Genomic DNA, 14,382 nt, shown 5'->3' on the forward strand with positions numbered 1-14,382 from the left:
GAGCGGCTCAGGGGTGTCGAGAGGTGTGCGCCGCTTTCTACCCAGTGGCTGTTAGCAGCCACTGTGCCAACTCGCGTCTTATGCATCTTTCACTTCCACCCCTGGAGCATATAGCTCTAACGTCTCCTCTCTGGACGGCCAATTAAGGCAAGCCAGAGCTGAGAGTCCTGCGGGTCCCCTTGGGGACCACTCCGACCGACGAAGACACGCCGGAGACGGAGACCCTGACCGACTCTCAGGAGCACTCGGGTCCGTGGGGTCGTTACTTCCCAACAGCTCGCCACAAGCTGCCCTAATATTTATTATTATTATTATTATTTATTTATAATTAGTAAAACACTGTTGCTCCAGCCTTCGAACTCTGTCCCGCTGTACAGTAAACGATACCAAATCAGATTTATTCCTATATTTTTTATATTTTTTCAAATATTTAAATTTTTCCTTAATAGCACATTTCAAAGGACGTGAGAACCACGATGGAAACGAATCAACTTTAATTTTTTTACTTGGAACAAATTTGTGCCTCAGTCGTTCATAGTTTTCGTAAAAGAAATTGAGAGAATTAACTAACGAACGCGTAGAAAACTCCGCGTTATATTAGTACCAGTTTGAGGGAAACTCACTAGATGGCATTTAAATCAAAAAAGAAAAACTCAATGACATTGTAACAGAGTGTCCGTCACACGTGACGTCACGTCTTACGTCTTACGCTCTCGCGAGTTTAACATTTTTTCCCCACCACAAAAAGTGCACAGCGCCGCTAAAGAAGTTTTCACTTCAAAAATCGTTTATTTCAGATCATTGATCCATATATTAATCGTTGTTAATGTTAACATGAAATTCCTAAAAAAATTGTTTTAATAAGATAGTAAATAAAAAAGAACAAATTAAAAATAAGCTTTTAGGTAGAGGTGGCCACTACGAGAACGACGAGAGCACGTAGTTAAATGGAGTAGAGTCAGACCTAGAAAAGTCTGCAGCGATTTTGATAGCCCACGCAGTGCAAATGTTGCTTATACGTCAAAATTGGATAGAAGTTTGACGTTTAAAATAATACTTGCACTGCGTGGGCTATCAAAATCGTTGCAGACTTTTCTTGGTCTAACTCTAGTAGGTTAGATGGCCAGCCAAATAATACACAATTAGTTATGTACAACAATTCAGTATTTTCGGTTTTCGACAGATTAATTACCAGGAGAAACTTAAACACAACCATAATTTTGTGGTTAGGTACACTGAGTGCTTTATCTCTGTAAAATGAAAAAAAATGTACGAGCTTTTTAATGAAAGCGCAGTTAAGTACTCTAATTAGTCCAGCGAACTTCATTAACTAAAATGAAAAACAAAACTTATCGACAAAGTCATCGACTCGCCCCCACCCGCCTACACGACGTCCGAGCCTCCCCTAATTTGAATTCACGGAGACTCGCGACGCGTCCGCCGCGCCCGACTTAATGAATCGCGAGTGGGTGGGGGGTAGCTCGAGGGTGGGGGTGGAGGGGGCCGATCGGACGGCCACCGCATCCTCCGCGCGGATAAGTGACGCCCGTGTTGCTTCGTACATACTCCTTATGTAGCTGGACTCCCGGTACATAAGGCCTGTATACCCCTATACCTCCGTGCCAAATTTATGTCCCGCACATGACTGAGGCCGCGGTGTACCTTTAGAGGGATTTTGCGTGTTTACGTTGCCCGATGATATTCAGGGAATTTGCTATTGATGGCCGGGTGGCTCACTTTTCACGTGTATATTTTCGTCAACTTAAGTTATTGTCAATGGTATTTGGGTCAAAACGCTGGAAGTCTTTCAGCATGGCTATTTGGCTAATCTGATAAAAAAGAGTTGTTTAATATTTATTTCGAAAAATCTTCAGAAGGAACCGAATATTTATGATTATTTTTTTATTTGTATATGCCATGCAGTGTTAGTTTGGTTCGACTATAAACTCCTTTATTAGTAAAATTACGTAGAACAAACCATAAAAAAACGTGATACAGTACTTACATAAATTTGGTCCACAGACTGCTAATTGCCAACGGGACTTTTAAAATTTAAAATACCTATTCAATCCTAATTCGAAATTTAAATCACATAAAGAGACAAGCGCGGCCCAGTTAGTCATACTCAAGGTTAACAGACTTCGCGACTTTAATATTTTTCACATACGCCTATCTAAAAATATTTGTCACTGAAATATCAACTCTACTGTGCTTTGCTTTAGTTTCAGATTGATAAACGCGGTAGAAGGTAGCAATACCTTATGAAATTTCTGGTGAATAATTTAGATGCAGATTGGGTCTGGACGTCGCAAGCTTAACGAAACTAAAAGACGTATGTACCTAATTATTTCTATTATATTTGAAACCTTTTGAATTGCGTGGAGAAAGGTATTATGCGATTTTGTAAACAAAAAGTGGTTAATGGGCCATTATGTAAATGTCGGGTGACCAATCAAAACGCAGTAAATTATTCAGGCGATACGATACGGACGCCCGGGGCGGTTTACGTCCGATACAGAACACAAATACAAAGATGATACCTACATTACTATTGAGGTAGTTATATGTACATACTTACGTCCAATACACAATTGCAATAAATATAACTTATTAAGTTATTAATGCTTGTGATATTTAGTGCTACCAATATTATCGGCGCGATTCGGGAAATGAATTAGAGATTCACTAGATACGAAATAGTAAAGATATGTGACGTTCCACGGAAAAAGGTACCTTATGGCGGCCGCAATAATATTGGAGCGGCGTTAATAATAGCGTAAGCGCCAACCGCCATAAGGTACCTTTTGCCGTGGAACGTCACATATTTTTACTATTTCATATCTAATGAATCTCTAATTCATTTCCCGAATCGCGCCGTATGAGTCAATAGCAGAAACATAATAATATTTCAGTTGTAATCAATTAACGTGGTGCCGATGCCGTGCCGTGGGCAGATCATTTTTAACGCCTGGACCGCTCAGGAGCTTTTAATGACTGTACTAATTATATTATAATTACCTCCGACATTTCAGACGCGTGTATGAGGTTTTGTGTTAGCAATGTATTCATCTACAAACCACCAGTCGGAGATTATTGGGGTCAACAATACATGCGAAAATCTCATCAATACATATTATGGACTCTAGTTAACAAGTGCGTACTACAATGATGGTAACAAAACATCGCAACAGGCAAAAAATATAAAGAAAATAATTACTGGTCGCCCTGGCGCGTGCGTTTTTGGAATTATCGGGGGGTGATCCCCAGTTAGCGTGGGAGCCAGTCGATGCTGTTCTCTGCCCTAAGTTTCGCGAAAAATTTATAGGTACTTAAGGTACCTATAAATGTTTTAGGAGGTGTATTTAGAACATAATATTATATGATACTAATTTAATAACAGGATATCGCCCTTGTTCTTATACACGGTGGCTAAAAAATAACTGCATTCCCTTTGCCAGGGAGGTTTTGGGATTATACTGAGCAACTTTTACTATGGGACCAACCCCGAAATTCGAAAAAAAAATTACCCTCCCATAGAAAATGAACCAGCCAAAATGTATGAAACAGCCAAATTTTTTTTTCGCGTTTTCAGGGTTGGTCCCATAGTAAAAGCTGCTCAGTCTCAAAAACCTCCCTGGCAACGGGAAAGCAGTTATTTTTTAGCCAACTTTATAAGAATTCGATTAGGTAATCGTTTATTTTTAAAAATATGTATGTAGGTAGGTACAAATGTCGGTCTTAAGTTTAAGTTGTTGTAGCAATGGAAATCAATAAAATGTAATAATCAAAAAAATCTATTCTTGTTTATTACGGAACCCTAAAAATTAAATGACGCTCTAATATAAAACGAGATTATGCATTTCGTATTAATAAATTTGGTATCAAACCACAGATTACATACTCCGTTAACAGCCAGATTGTAATTATGGTATTTATAGCTTAACAAAGAATAATTACGCTTCAACGCTAATGTGTGGTGGCGCTGCCGAGGGGTGAAGGTAGACGTGGGACCGGACAGTCGAGGCGATATTGATGTGTCCTGCCCTAATTGTTTGCCAGTTACTTATCAGTAAGAACTTGTCATTCTTCCTTTGCATTCCAATTTCCTTATCATTTAATTGCATTCAAATCACTACACTCGGTCCGATTCGAACTTTAAGATACGTCAATTATTAGATCTAGAAACGTTATGGATTAGATATGTCAGTGTCAAATGTGACGATTCTTCAAACAAAAACGTCACTTTTCACTGACACATCTAATCCATATCGTTTCTAGATCAATTTATCGACGTATCTTAAAGTTCGAATCGGGCAGATAGTCCGTACTCCGTAAGTAATGTAAATTCTTAAATGTTATCAATATGGCTGACTGACTAAAATTTCTTACAGCTATGATTTAAAAATAATGGGTTGTTTGATTGGTTTAATATTAATTATATCTCAACAAAGAATTACATGAACGATAATGTGTGGTGGCGGAACTACTGAGGGGTGAAGGTGAGCGTGGGAGCGGACAACCCGTATTGATGTTTCGTGCCCCAATCGTCGCACAAAGAAAATTGCAACTAAATACTACTCGTACGGCTCGAGGGGCACATTAGAGTCGTATTGATATTGATTCGATATTAATCTCAGTGCATCTCACAACTTTGTACTGCTGTGAGAAGCATACACTGTGATTATAAATAAATATCAAGGTATTCATATGAATGCACAACTTGTATGTCGTTTCTAATTTCATAATTATTGTCTGTAAAACCTTAACTTAAATTTAAGCTGCATGACAGTGTCAGAGGAGACGCCTTATGGATTGTACATTTACCTACATATTACACAGATGTGATCGCAAATGAAAGCTGATTACCTAAATATTTTACACGTGTTTTGTGTAATCCACACCAAAATCTAAGTGAACGAGAGTAGCTATTAATATATGCGCCGCGCCGTAAAACGAGTGCCCGCCGCAAGCTTCATTGTATCCTCGGTCAATTTTGTATTAATTTTTGTGGTTGACTATCCTATTAATCAATATCATATTTTCCTATTAATAATATGTAATAGGTTATTCGCATGACTTTAGTTTCAAACAATAGAAATAATCATTCGCCTCCCCTTCAGCTTGGACGAGCGCGGGGGTCGATTCACGAAGCGCGTGTTGCGTGGGAGAAGAACAGCAGTGTGTCAATATTTACTAGATCAGATCTCTATATGAGTACCTACCTACCTATTGAAAACAATCGCAAAAAGAATTAATGTAAGTCACAAACAAAAAAAAAATACACGTTTTAACATTGCTGACAACATAAAAAAGAAACCTACGTAATTTAGTCAAGTTAATTGTTGCCTGCCATAGTTTTTTTAAAGATGTCCCAATTGTAAAAAGAGCGCTTTTGGGATGGTCTAGAACTAGATAATCATCTTAGCACAATTTCACTCGTCAACTAACGCGGGGGTCGATCCACGTGGCGCGCGTGGGCGCACTCGCTCAGTCTATATTTTCAACAACAACCTTTGTTTGGGTATACTGTGGGTAATAAATTTGAATAATATTAAGTATTATGTACATCACATTAACTAAGTTTAACCGGTCGGTATACTTTGTTTGCTAAAACTAAAACTACAGGCCTATTCGGATTTCAAGATAATCACAAGATCTTGAGACGATTTAGAGATCAACTAGATCTACATTAGATATCGACTAGATGTGACTTGGATATCTAAGTCATAACTTGTCGAAATCGTTCAAGAGGACCTCCAGAATCGCGGAAACGTCAAATTTGACATATCTATCTTAGAAAATATCTTTAAATTAAAGTATCGTAAGTTGTTGAAGTCTAGTAGAAATCTAATTCATTTTCCGAATCGTCATGATTTGGAAAATGAATTGCCCATATTCGGCTTAATTTGACGTGACGATTAGTCATACGTAGTTACCATTACCTACTACATGTAAGTGCGATGTGCTACGACCGCTACGACTCGTAGCTGCGCTACGAGTTCAGCAGGTATTATAGCATCAGCTACAGCGGCATTCGAACTTCACCCGGTTTAAACGATTTCCTCTTGCTACTTGTGTGTATTAGTACATATACTTGGTCAAGCAGATCTTGTCAGTAGAAAAAGGCGGCAAATTTGAAAAATGTAGGCGCGTTGGGATATCGTCTCATAGAAAATTTGAATTTCGCGCCTTTTTCTACTGACAAGATTTGCTTGACCATCTATATATATGAACTCACGGATATTTTTAAAACTTCCTTTATATCTTGTGAAAATTTCCAAATTATCCGAGATCATTCCAAGTTTTGGAAACGTTCCGCAACATGCACATCTTTAATCACTGTAATCAGGCCTGTAACACTACACAGGCTATGTTTTAAGAACTGAACTTTGTCGAAGATGACAAATTATGAATAAATTTAACATCCGGCACCAACTTTTCCAGTAAAAAATAGACAAAAGACCGCACGGTAACAGCGTAAATTTACCTAAAAAGTAATAAAAATCTTTTTCACTTTGCGCCATCGAACACTTAGGTACTCTTAGTAAGTACTTAAGTTTTCAAGACAATACCTCCCAGTAAAAAATCTCACAAAGTGCAAAAGCAAAACTAAAAAAAGTAAAAAGTGAAAGCGTTCAAACGAGAGTGAAATCAGGTCCAAGTTGGCGGGCCGACTTTGTTTCCCAACTTTGGATTCTATTGGAGGGGGGCCACCCCCTAACCGACAATGGGACGACCTAAACGTTGTACGCTGAAAAATGTTATGAATAAACAAACTTTCATTCATGAATTTGGGATAGTTTGAGAGAGGAAGAGAAAGTTGTATTGCAAAGTTTGAATTTATTTTCAAGTAGGTTTTTACAACTCGCTTATGAACGTCAAATAAAGCTAAACTTAGCTAAGCTTGTGTAACTGGATGGTATTGCGTACGCTTTTAAAATAAGCTGTGGGGTCTTGAAACAGTTGAAACCAGCGGATTTACCATAATTGTGTTAAAGTTTACTCCTGTTTATAACAGTTACTTTGTACTTTTTTAAATTATTGTTTCGTCTGAAAGCGTTTTTGAGAAGTTATTTTGTTATATAAAACCTACATTTATATTATAACACCCAGTGTTAGAAATATTTGATTATACACTTTGATATATATACCTACCTAACGGTCCGACCTAAAATGTAGGCATTTTATTTAGGCCTAAACCCTAAATAATAAGAAAACTACTGTGCACTGTGACGAAAAACTTCATACTATCGGAAAAAAATCTACTGCTAAAAAATAATACCGGCAACGCCCTCTACGCTTCAGTTGCGACACCGCGTTAGTATTCAGCAAGCTCGCTTCGATAGTTTTCTAACTGAACTTTTAAGCTTCTCCGTACAGCGCCATCTATTGACAAGCAGAAGGATTACGCTGTGGCCACAGCGTAATAATCCTTCTAGCGTAATCCCAAGGAAGTTTGACTTTATGACTTTAAGGACTGTAGATTTTCACGAAATAGCGGAAAAACGCAAACTGTAGCATTTGCAACACCAAAGTCACCAAAACAACAGTGGTCCTATCCTATAGGTAGGTGGTTTTTAAGCATAGTCACCGCATTACGCTGCGTGGTTTTTCTCATCCTGTCCCGGTACGAGACTGAAACAGGATGAGCGCCCCGCGGTGTGCTCCCTAATTGGCACAGAAAAATCGCAAAGCGTACGCAGTGACCAATTTTATAGGTAATATATATTTTTTTGTTCTAGCCGGAACGCATTATGTCCCCGTACACGGCGCTGATCCGTCGGAAGGCGAACCCGTTCGAGCTCGCGCACGTGACGGTCTCGTGGCTGACCGGCGCCGGATACGACGCGTACGTGGTCGTGGGCTGCGCCGTGCGGGACGTGTGCATGGCCATCCGGTACCGGACCGTGTGCCCGGAGCTGCCGGACGAGAACCCGGTGAGGAGTCTTGTTATTTCTTACAATCTTGCACAGTCAGCAAAACTATTAGCTCAACACAAGTGCAAACAAAACTATAAGCTTAATACAAGTGCTAAACAAAACTATTAGCTCAGCACAAGTGCTAAACATATCTATTAGCTTAGCACAAGTGCTAAACAAAACTATTAGCTCAGCACAAGTGCTAAACATATCTATTAGCTTAGCACAAGTGCTAAACAAAACTATTAGCTTAACACAAGTGCTAAACAAATCTATTAGCTTAGCACAAGTGCTAAACAAAACTATTAGCTTAACACAAGTGCTAAACAAATCTATTAGCTTAGCACAAGTGCTTAACAAAACTATTAGCTTACCACAAATGCTAAGGTAAATAGTTTTGTTGACTGTACGTACGTCGAGTTTATAAAGTCATTGTGACGTTGCAATACAGCTGAGATATCATAATAAATGATAATGGAGTCTAATTTCTGGTTGTTATTAATATCGGCCAAACTGGTCTGGCCTAGTTTTGGTTTGTTTCATCAAGTATATAATATATATTTAAACCAAACAGGCATGTCAATAGTCACTAGTTAAAGCTTCAAACCAGCTGTAAGGTTAGGTTGTAGGTATTATTGGTATGTATTCTCTTGAAGTGAAATGTACAATTTATTTTGATAAAAAAGGTCTTTAAAGATAACTACGTGTATATTTTCAGAAAGTAGGTTTAGTAGAGGAGCTGGGGTGGCTAGAGTAGTGCTGCCTCGTTTTCACGCAAAATAGGCACAGTGGTTGTCGACTTGCGGAAAATGCCCAGTATAATTAACTAACTAACTATTTCCAGAAAGTAGAAGAGCCACCCCGGCCCGACGAGGAACCTCGCTACCGACTGGTGCCGCTGCCCGACCTCACGTCCAAGTATCAAATCGCGATGGCGGAGAAGGAGAGGGCCAAGAGGCAAGCGGAGATGGACAAGATTGAGAACAAACGCCTCGCCAGGATTGCCGTATGATATATTATTATATTTTATTTTCTTTATTTCCCTTAGTATTCTTTCCTAATGCACCATTTGAGTTAGGTGCAACATTTTAGTAACTTCGTCGAAAGTAAGACAAACACGTTACAAAACAAATATGGTGTGAATTACATTACATTTATCAAAATGGAGTTTAACATATTTTGTATCGGTCACTGTGTTCGGGTTCTGGGCTATTACCGCGAAAATCGAAGTTCGAAAATTGCGGGCATCTTTCTTTGTTACTCTAATTAAGCCTCTATTGAAGTAAAAGAGAAAGATCCCCGCAATTTGCGAATTTCGGTTTTTGCGGTAGCCCCTCTGTCCTGTTTATTTTTCGAACACAAAGTTACGATAGGTAATTGGTACCCAGAACTAGTTAGTAGAGTTCAAACTAGACATGTTATTGTAAAAATAAAATAAAAGTAGGTACATACAGTTAGACCAAGATAATAAGTCTGCTACGATTTTGATAGCACACGCAGTGCAAGTGTTATTTTAAAAGTCAAACTTCTATAAAATGATGACGTATAAATAACACTAGCATTGCGTAGCCTATCAAAATAAGAATAAGAATAGAATAGAATAACATTTATTTGAAAGAAAAAAACCTTGTTAACAAATATCAATATCCTGTGGCCCGTTGTTGTTGAAATCATTGCAGACTTTTCTTGAACTCATAACTACCTATTCATATTTCTTTTGATTTATTCAAAGTATAACTCGGTAAATCGGTAAAATGAGGAGTAGGTACTAGGTTAGCGTGGTATGGGCATGTAATGAGGAGGGATGAATGCCATATAGGCAAAAGAATGTTAGGGATGAATGTTGATGGACGAAGAGCGTATGGTAGACCCAAAAAACGATGGATGGATTGTGTGAAAGAGGATAAGAGAAAGAAAGGAGTGAGTGCTGAGGAGACGAAAGACAGAGGAGAATGGAAGAGAAAAACATGTTGTGCCGACCCCACATAACGTGGGATAAGGGCAGGGGAAAGAAGAAGAGATAACTCGGTAATCCACCAGCCGCCAACAAAATGTAAGAATCCTGAAAACCACTATGACACCTTTGTTCGTACTTATAACGTGCCAAAACCCTGTTCAGGAGCTCGAGAAGCCCCCGCCAGACGAGATCACCGACTGGCGCACACACGCGTGGGTTCTGGTCCTGCCAGGATTCAAGGACATCGAGGAACCGTTTTTCATCGAGCCCAGCGATGGCACCGAGTATCCGCTCGACGCGGCTCAGTACCGGGGATTGGATAGTGTTTACAATCATGAAAATTACTATGTGAGTTTTTAACACATTTTTAAGACATTTTGACCTATAACTATATCAATAAAGATTTATATTTAACCCCACGCCGGCTCGGAATCGTGTGCATATTTGCTAAATTAAAGTTAATTAAATTTCAAGACCATTCAGAATCATTCAAGGATGACTGATATTAAATCGGTAGGATTCGTACACTCTTCACTTCTGTTTCGATTTTTTTTTAATAATTATAGGTCCCTACGCGGTTACTAGATGTTCTAGAGCCCAGTTCAGAGAGTTCTAGAGATCTGTCAGCTTCTGTCAGATCTTTCTGGCCCAGAAATGTCACTATTGATAGGTCACAGATCTGAATTGGGCTGCTATAATGTTTTTCAAACAAGAAGGTACGATGACAGTCTGGCGTCATGTTCATTTAAGTAATTTATAACATTAAGACGCCAAACCTCGCAAAATTGTATCAAGATGACATCTGTCATCGAATCCTTCCTGTTTGAGAAATACATACTATAGCCTGCATTCAAAATCCTTTCTCAGGTGAACCTCCAAGCTTGCGTGGGGGGTCTCGGAACATTGAACTACGATCTAGGCGATCTGTCCTGTTGGGAGCACCTGTTAGCCGGAGAGCCGACTTACCGCCGAGTCATGACCGGAGTCGACCAGGACGACCCGCGGACTGCCGTCGACACGGAGAAGCATCTCGATATGCCGCCCAGCTGGGTCGAGAAACTGGATATCACGCCTGATGGTATGGTAATGGAATGGAATAGGTTGAATGATGTACAAGAAGTGCGGATGCTCCTAACACACCTTGTTCATTAATATCCGTTGTTCCTATGTAGGTCAGGTTTTAATCAGGACAGAATTATTAGCACTATATACCTGGGCATTTTTATTTTAAGTTGTACTTTAAAGCGCGACTTAAGTCGTGTCGTGTTTCAGTAAGGTAAGTTAACCGTCACGGCCGTTAATGGTACACAGTTATATAAGTGAAAATGCCCACCTACTAACTACACACGCAATGTTGAAGATTTTCCGTATTTGTCATGAATATTTCAATGACAGTGAATGCACCTTCACGCGGAAACGTGCATCCGTAGGTACCTTATGGATTTACGTTGCGGGCATAGATAAACCATTTGAAAATTCATTTTTAAAGTGCCGCTCTTGTTTTTCTATTTTATCCTCTGTTTGTTTTCTGTTTATTATACTATGCCATACAATTAAATAAATCAATTCCCTGATCTTCAGCACAGCCTAGGGTCATAAGACTCATAAGGAAATATAAAAATTATATTTATGATTTCATATTCTTGCACTATCCCAATAACCCGGGGTTAAGCGGTTAAACCGTTAACCTAGTGTCAAATTGTACTGGTAACCATGGTAACTCCAGGTTTAACCGGTTAACCTCGGGTTAGTAGAATCGTGCAAGTGGGTCCTAAGTTAATTGAGTTAAATTATACAGGGCAATTAAGCTACGCTTATGAAATTCATAAGCCCGGGTTATTGGGATAGTGCAAGTGGGCCTTAGAACAGCATACATGTGTTCCACTAACTGATTTTCATGTCCAGAATTCGAGCGGCGGTTCCCAGGCAGCCACAAAGAGATTCACTACAAGAAGGTGCTTCTGGAGAAGTTTGCGCCCTACTTCGAGCGCGATGGACTCGTCAAGAGAATCATGCTCTATGACGATTACGCCTTGACAAAGCCTCTGATTACGTAATTGTTACTTGATTTTTCTATTAATTTTTAATTATATGAATAAGGTTTTAATGTAGCCATACATTGGCTGACGGCCTTTGGCAATTTCATTTATTGTTTTTTAACATACCTACATATAATCACGCCTATTTCCCGGAGGGGTAGGCAGAGACCACGGATTTCCACTTGCTACGATCCTGACATACCTCTTTCGCTTCATTTCATAACATTCCTCATATACGCTCGCCGGTTTAGGGTGCTCTTGACCTGGCCTTTCTTCAGGATTTCCCCGATCTGATCAGAGAAAGTCCGCAGAGGTGTACCCCTTCCAACCCCCACTTCCACTTCTCCCTTATACACTCTCTTTGTTAGCCTTCTTTTTAACAAAATAGCGATTTTTTTTTGTCTCTATAATGAAATTTTTGCATTTATTACTATTTCTTATTAGTATAAGTATCTTTGTTAAAATACCTTAATAGACTAGACATAAAAATTCAAAATCGCTCTCCTTCTTGATTCGACTGGCAAATCATATTACTTTTTGGCAACCGGGTTTTTTAACCTAATTAGACCCCGCTGAATCCGAATTTTCCGGTTGCTTGATCGAATTCTCGACCGGAAGTGAGATATTTGATATTAAAGGTCCCTTTTTTTAGTTTTTCGTAAATAACTCCTAAACGGTGGCGCATAGCAAAAAATGTTCTTACACATAAGTAATCTACATAAAATTGTCTACAAGAAAGATTCCGTACAATTTTTCGCTAGTATCAATATTCAAAGAGATATTAACGCGGGAAATTTAATTATAATCACTTCTAAGACCCCTTTTTTTAGTTTTTCGTAAATAACTCGTAAACGGTGGCTAATATCATAAAATCTTGTTAAACGTTAATAATCTACACAAAATTTTCAAAAAAAAAGATTAAGTACACTTTTCGCAGGGATCACTATTTAAAAAGATCTTTAATTACACAAACGGGTCTACCGCGATATAATTTCATTGTAAAAACAATGAAATTATATCGCGGTAGACCCGTTTATGTAATTAAATATGTGTACAAAACGCGAGAGTTTAAAGTGTTATCTTTCGTCGATATCTAATTTTTCTGCAGGTTTTGTATAAAAAATAGTGTTTTTACTTAGTATGATTTGTGTTTTAGCTACGAGTGGTTTGAACATCGAGCCGACTTGATGGAGTTTGTTAAGATAGACTACGTAAAAAAAATCACACATGAAAAGTTTGGCAACGGAAGAAAAGAACATTTAATCTGTAAGTTTTTCTTATAAACCAAAACAAGAATAGAATAGATATTTTGGAAACGTTTAACCATAACGTGCTCTCAAATCCACGCGATTAACTGTATTTTCAACGTAAATATAACTTTTATATTGTGGCTTAGCTAATTTTTTCAAAAGTTAGTAGTTGACCACTCTAATCTTGACGTACCTACAGTTAGGTAGAATGTATGTAGACATTATGTAATTCCTGTAAAAGATTGACTAGGTAATGGACAGAACACTTGAATTTGGAATGTACCTATCTTATCAAAACTACACAACGGGACTTAATCGCGTATTTAAGTTTTAAGATTTACCTCCGACGTTTCGAGGACGGCGTTGTCCCCGTGGTCTCGGAGAAGACTGGCTCAAGTTGACATCAACATCTTCTAGCCGCGCGAGTTTTTCGAACTACCCGCACTTGGTCTTGTTTATCAGTTTGAATTTGAACGTTTTGCGCACTAGGGATGTTACTCTGTCGACACACAACACTAACGATATTCGATTTATCGACTGTCGATATTTGTTTCCGCTTACATTTACTAATGACTGGATTCCATGTGGATGAGATCTTAAAACCCTCGTCCCGATTAAAATTGCAATGTTTTTTGATTTCAATGGCTTCCCGCACTTTTCTACTGTAGAAATGGCGATCCGTGGAAAGGATTTTAGGGTTATGCAGCTCAATCCAGTGGTTTGGTCCTGACTCCAGCAAATGCTCAGCCACGGCAGACTTGTTCACCTGACGATTTTTGACAGCTGCGATATGTTCCTTAACTCTTTCTGCTATGGTGCGCTTAGTTTCTCCGATATAGACCACGACCACGAGACCACGGGGACAACGCCGTCCTCGAAACGTCGGAGGTAAATCTTAAAACTTAAATACGCGATTAAGTCCCGTTGTGTAGTTTTGATAATGTTTAATAATCGTGAAAGTTTAAATCAGTGTACCTTATCTTGTCACATTAATTTAATTTAGATCACGAGTATTCTTTCGACGCCCCGCCGACCTCAATAGAAGCCCACCGCACCCTGGAGTTCAACTACTACGCGCGCGTGGACCACCTCACCAAAATCGAATGCACTCCCCTCACCTTTTGCGAGTACTATACTAAAAGAGAAGATTTGTAAGTTTGGGTTTATCGACGTTAATAGATAAACAATGTGTGGTACAGTCAGCAGCAATAGTTATA

The 14,382-nt window shown here is 38.9% G+C and overlaps 1 protein-coding gene across 3 annotated transcripts in view; it reads left to right on the forward strand.

Moving 5' to 3' along the window:
- The window catches only part of LOC134799584 (dynein regulatory complex subunit 7), a 186,353-nt gene that overhangs the window by 155,686 nt on the left and 16,285 nt on the right, over positions 1-14,382 (forward strand). For all 3 annotated transcript variants that reach the window (XR_010145430.1, XM_063772017.1, XM_063772018.1), the window contains exons 3-9: positions 7,743-7,937; positions 8,764-8,925; positions 10,039-10,224; positions 10,744-10,954; positions 11,782-11,929; positions 13,072-13,181; positions 14,169-14,316. Coding sequence is in view for 2 of the 3 variants with exons in the window: in XM_063772017.1 (XP_063628087.1) it covers positions 7,743-7,937; positions 8,764-8,925; positions 10,039-10,224; positions 10,744-10,954; positions 11,782-11,929; positions 13,072-13,181; positions 14,169-14,316 (1,160 nt within the window). In the remaining variant the exon portion in view is untranslated. The remainder of the gene's footprint in view (positions 1-7,742; positions 7,938-8,763; positions 8,926-10,038; positions 10,225-10,743; positions 10,955-11,781; positions 11,930-13,071; positions 13,182-14,168; positions 14,317-14,382) is intronic.

This window comes from Cydia splendana, chromosome 18, assembly GCF_910591565.1.
Source record: "Cydia splendana chromosome 18, ilCydSple1.2, whole genome shotgun sequence".
NCBI lineage: Eukaryota > Metazoa > Arthropoda > Insecta > Lepidoptera > Tortricidae > Cydia > Cydia splendana.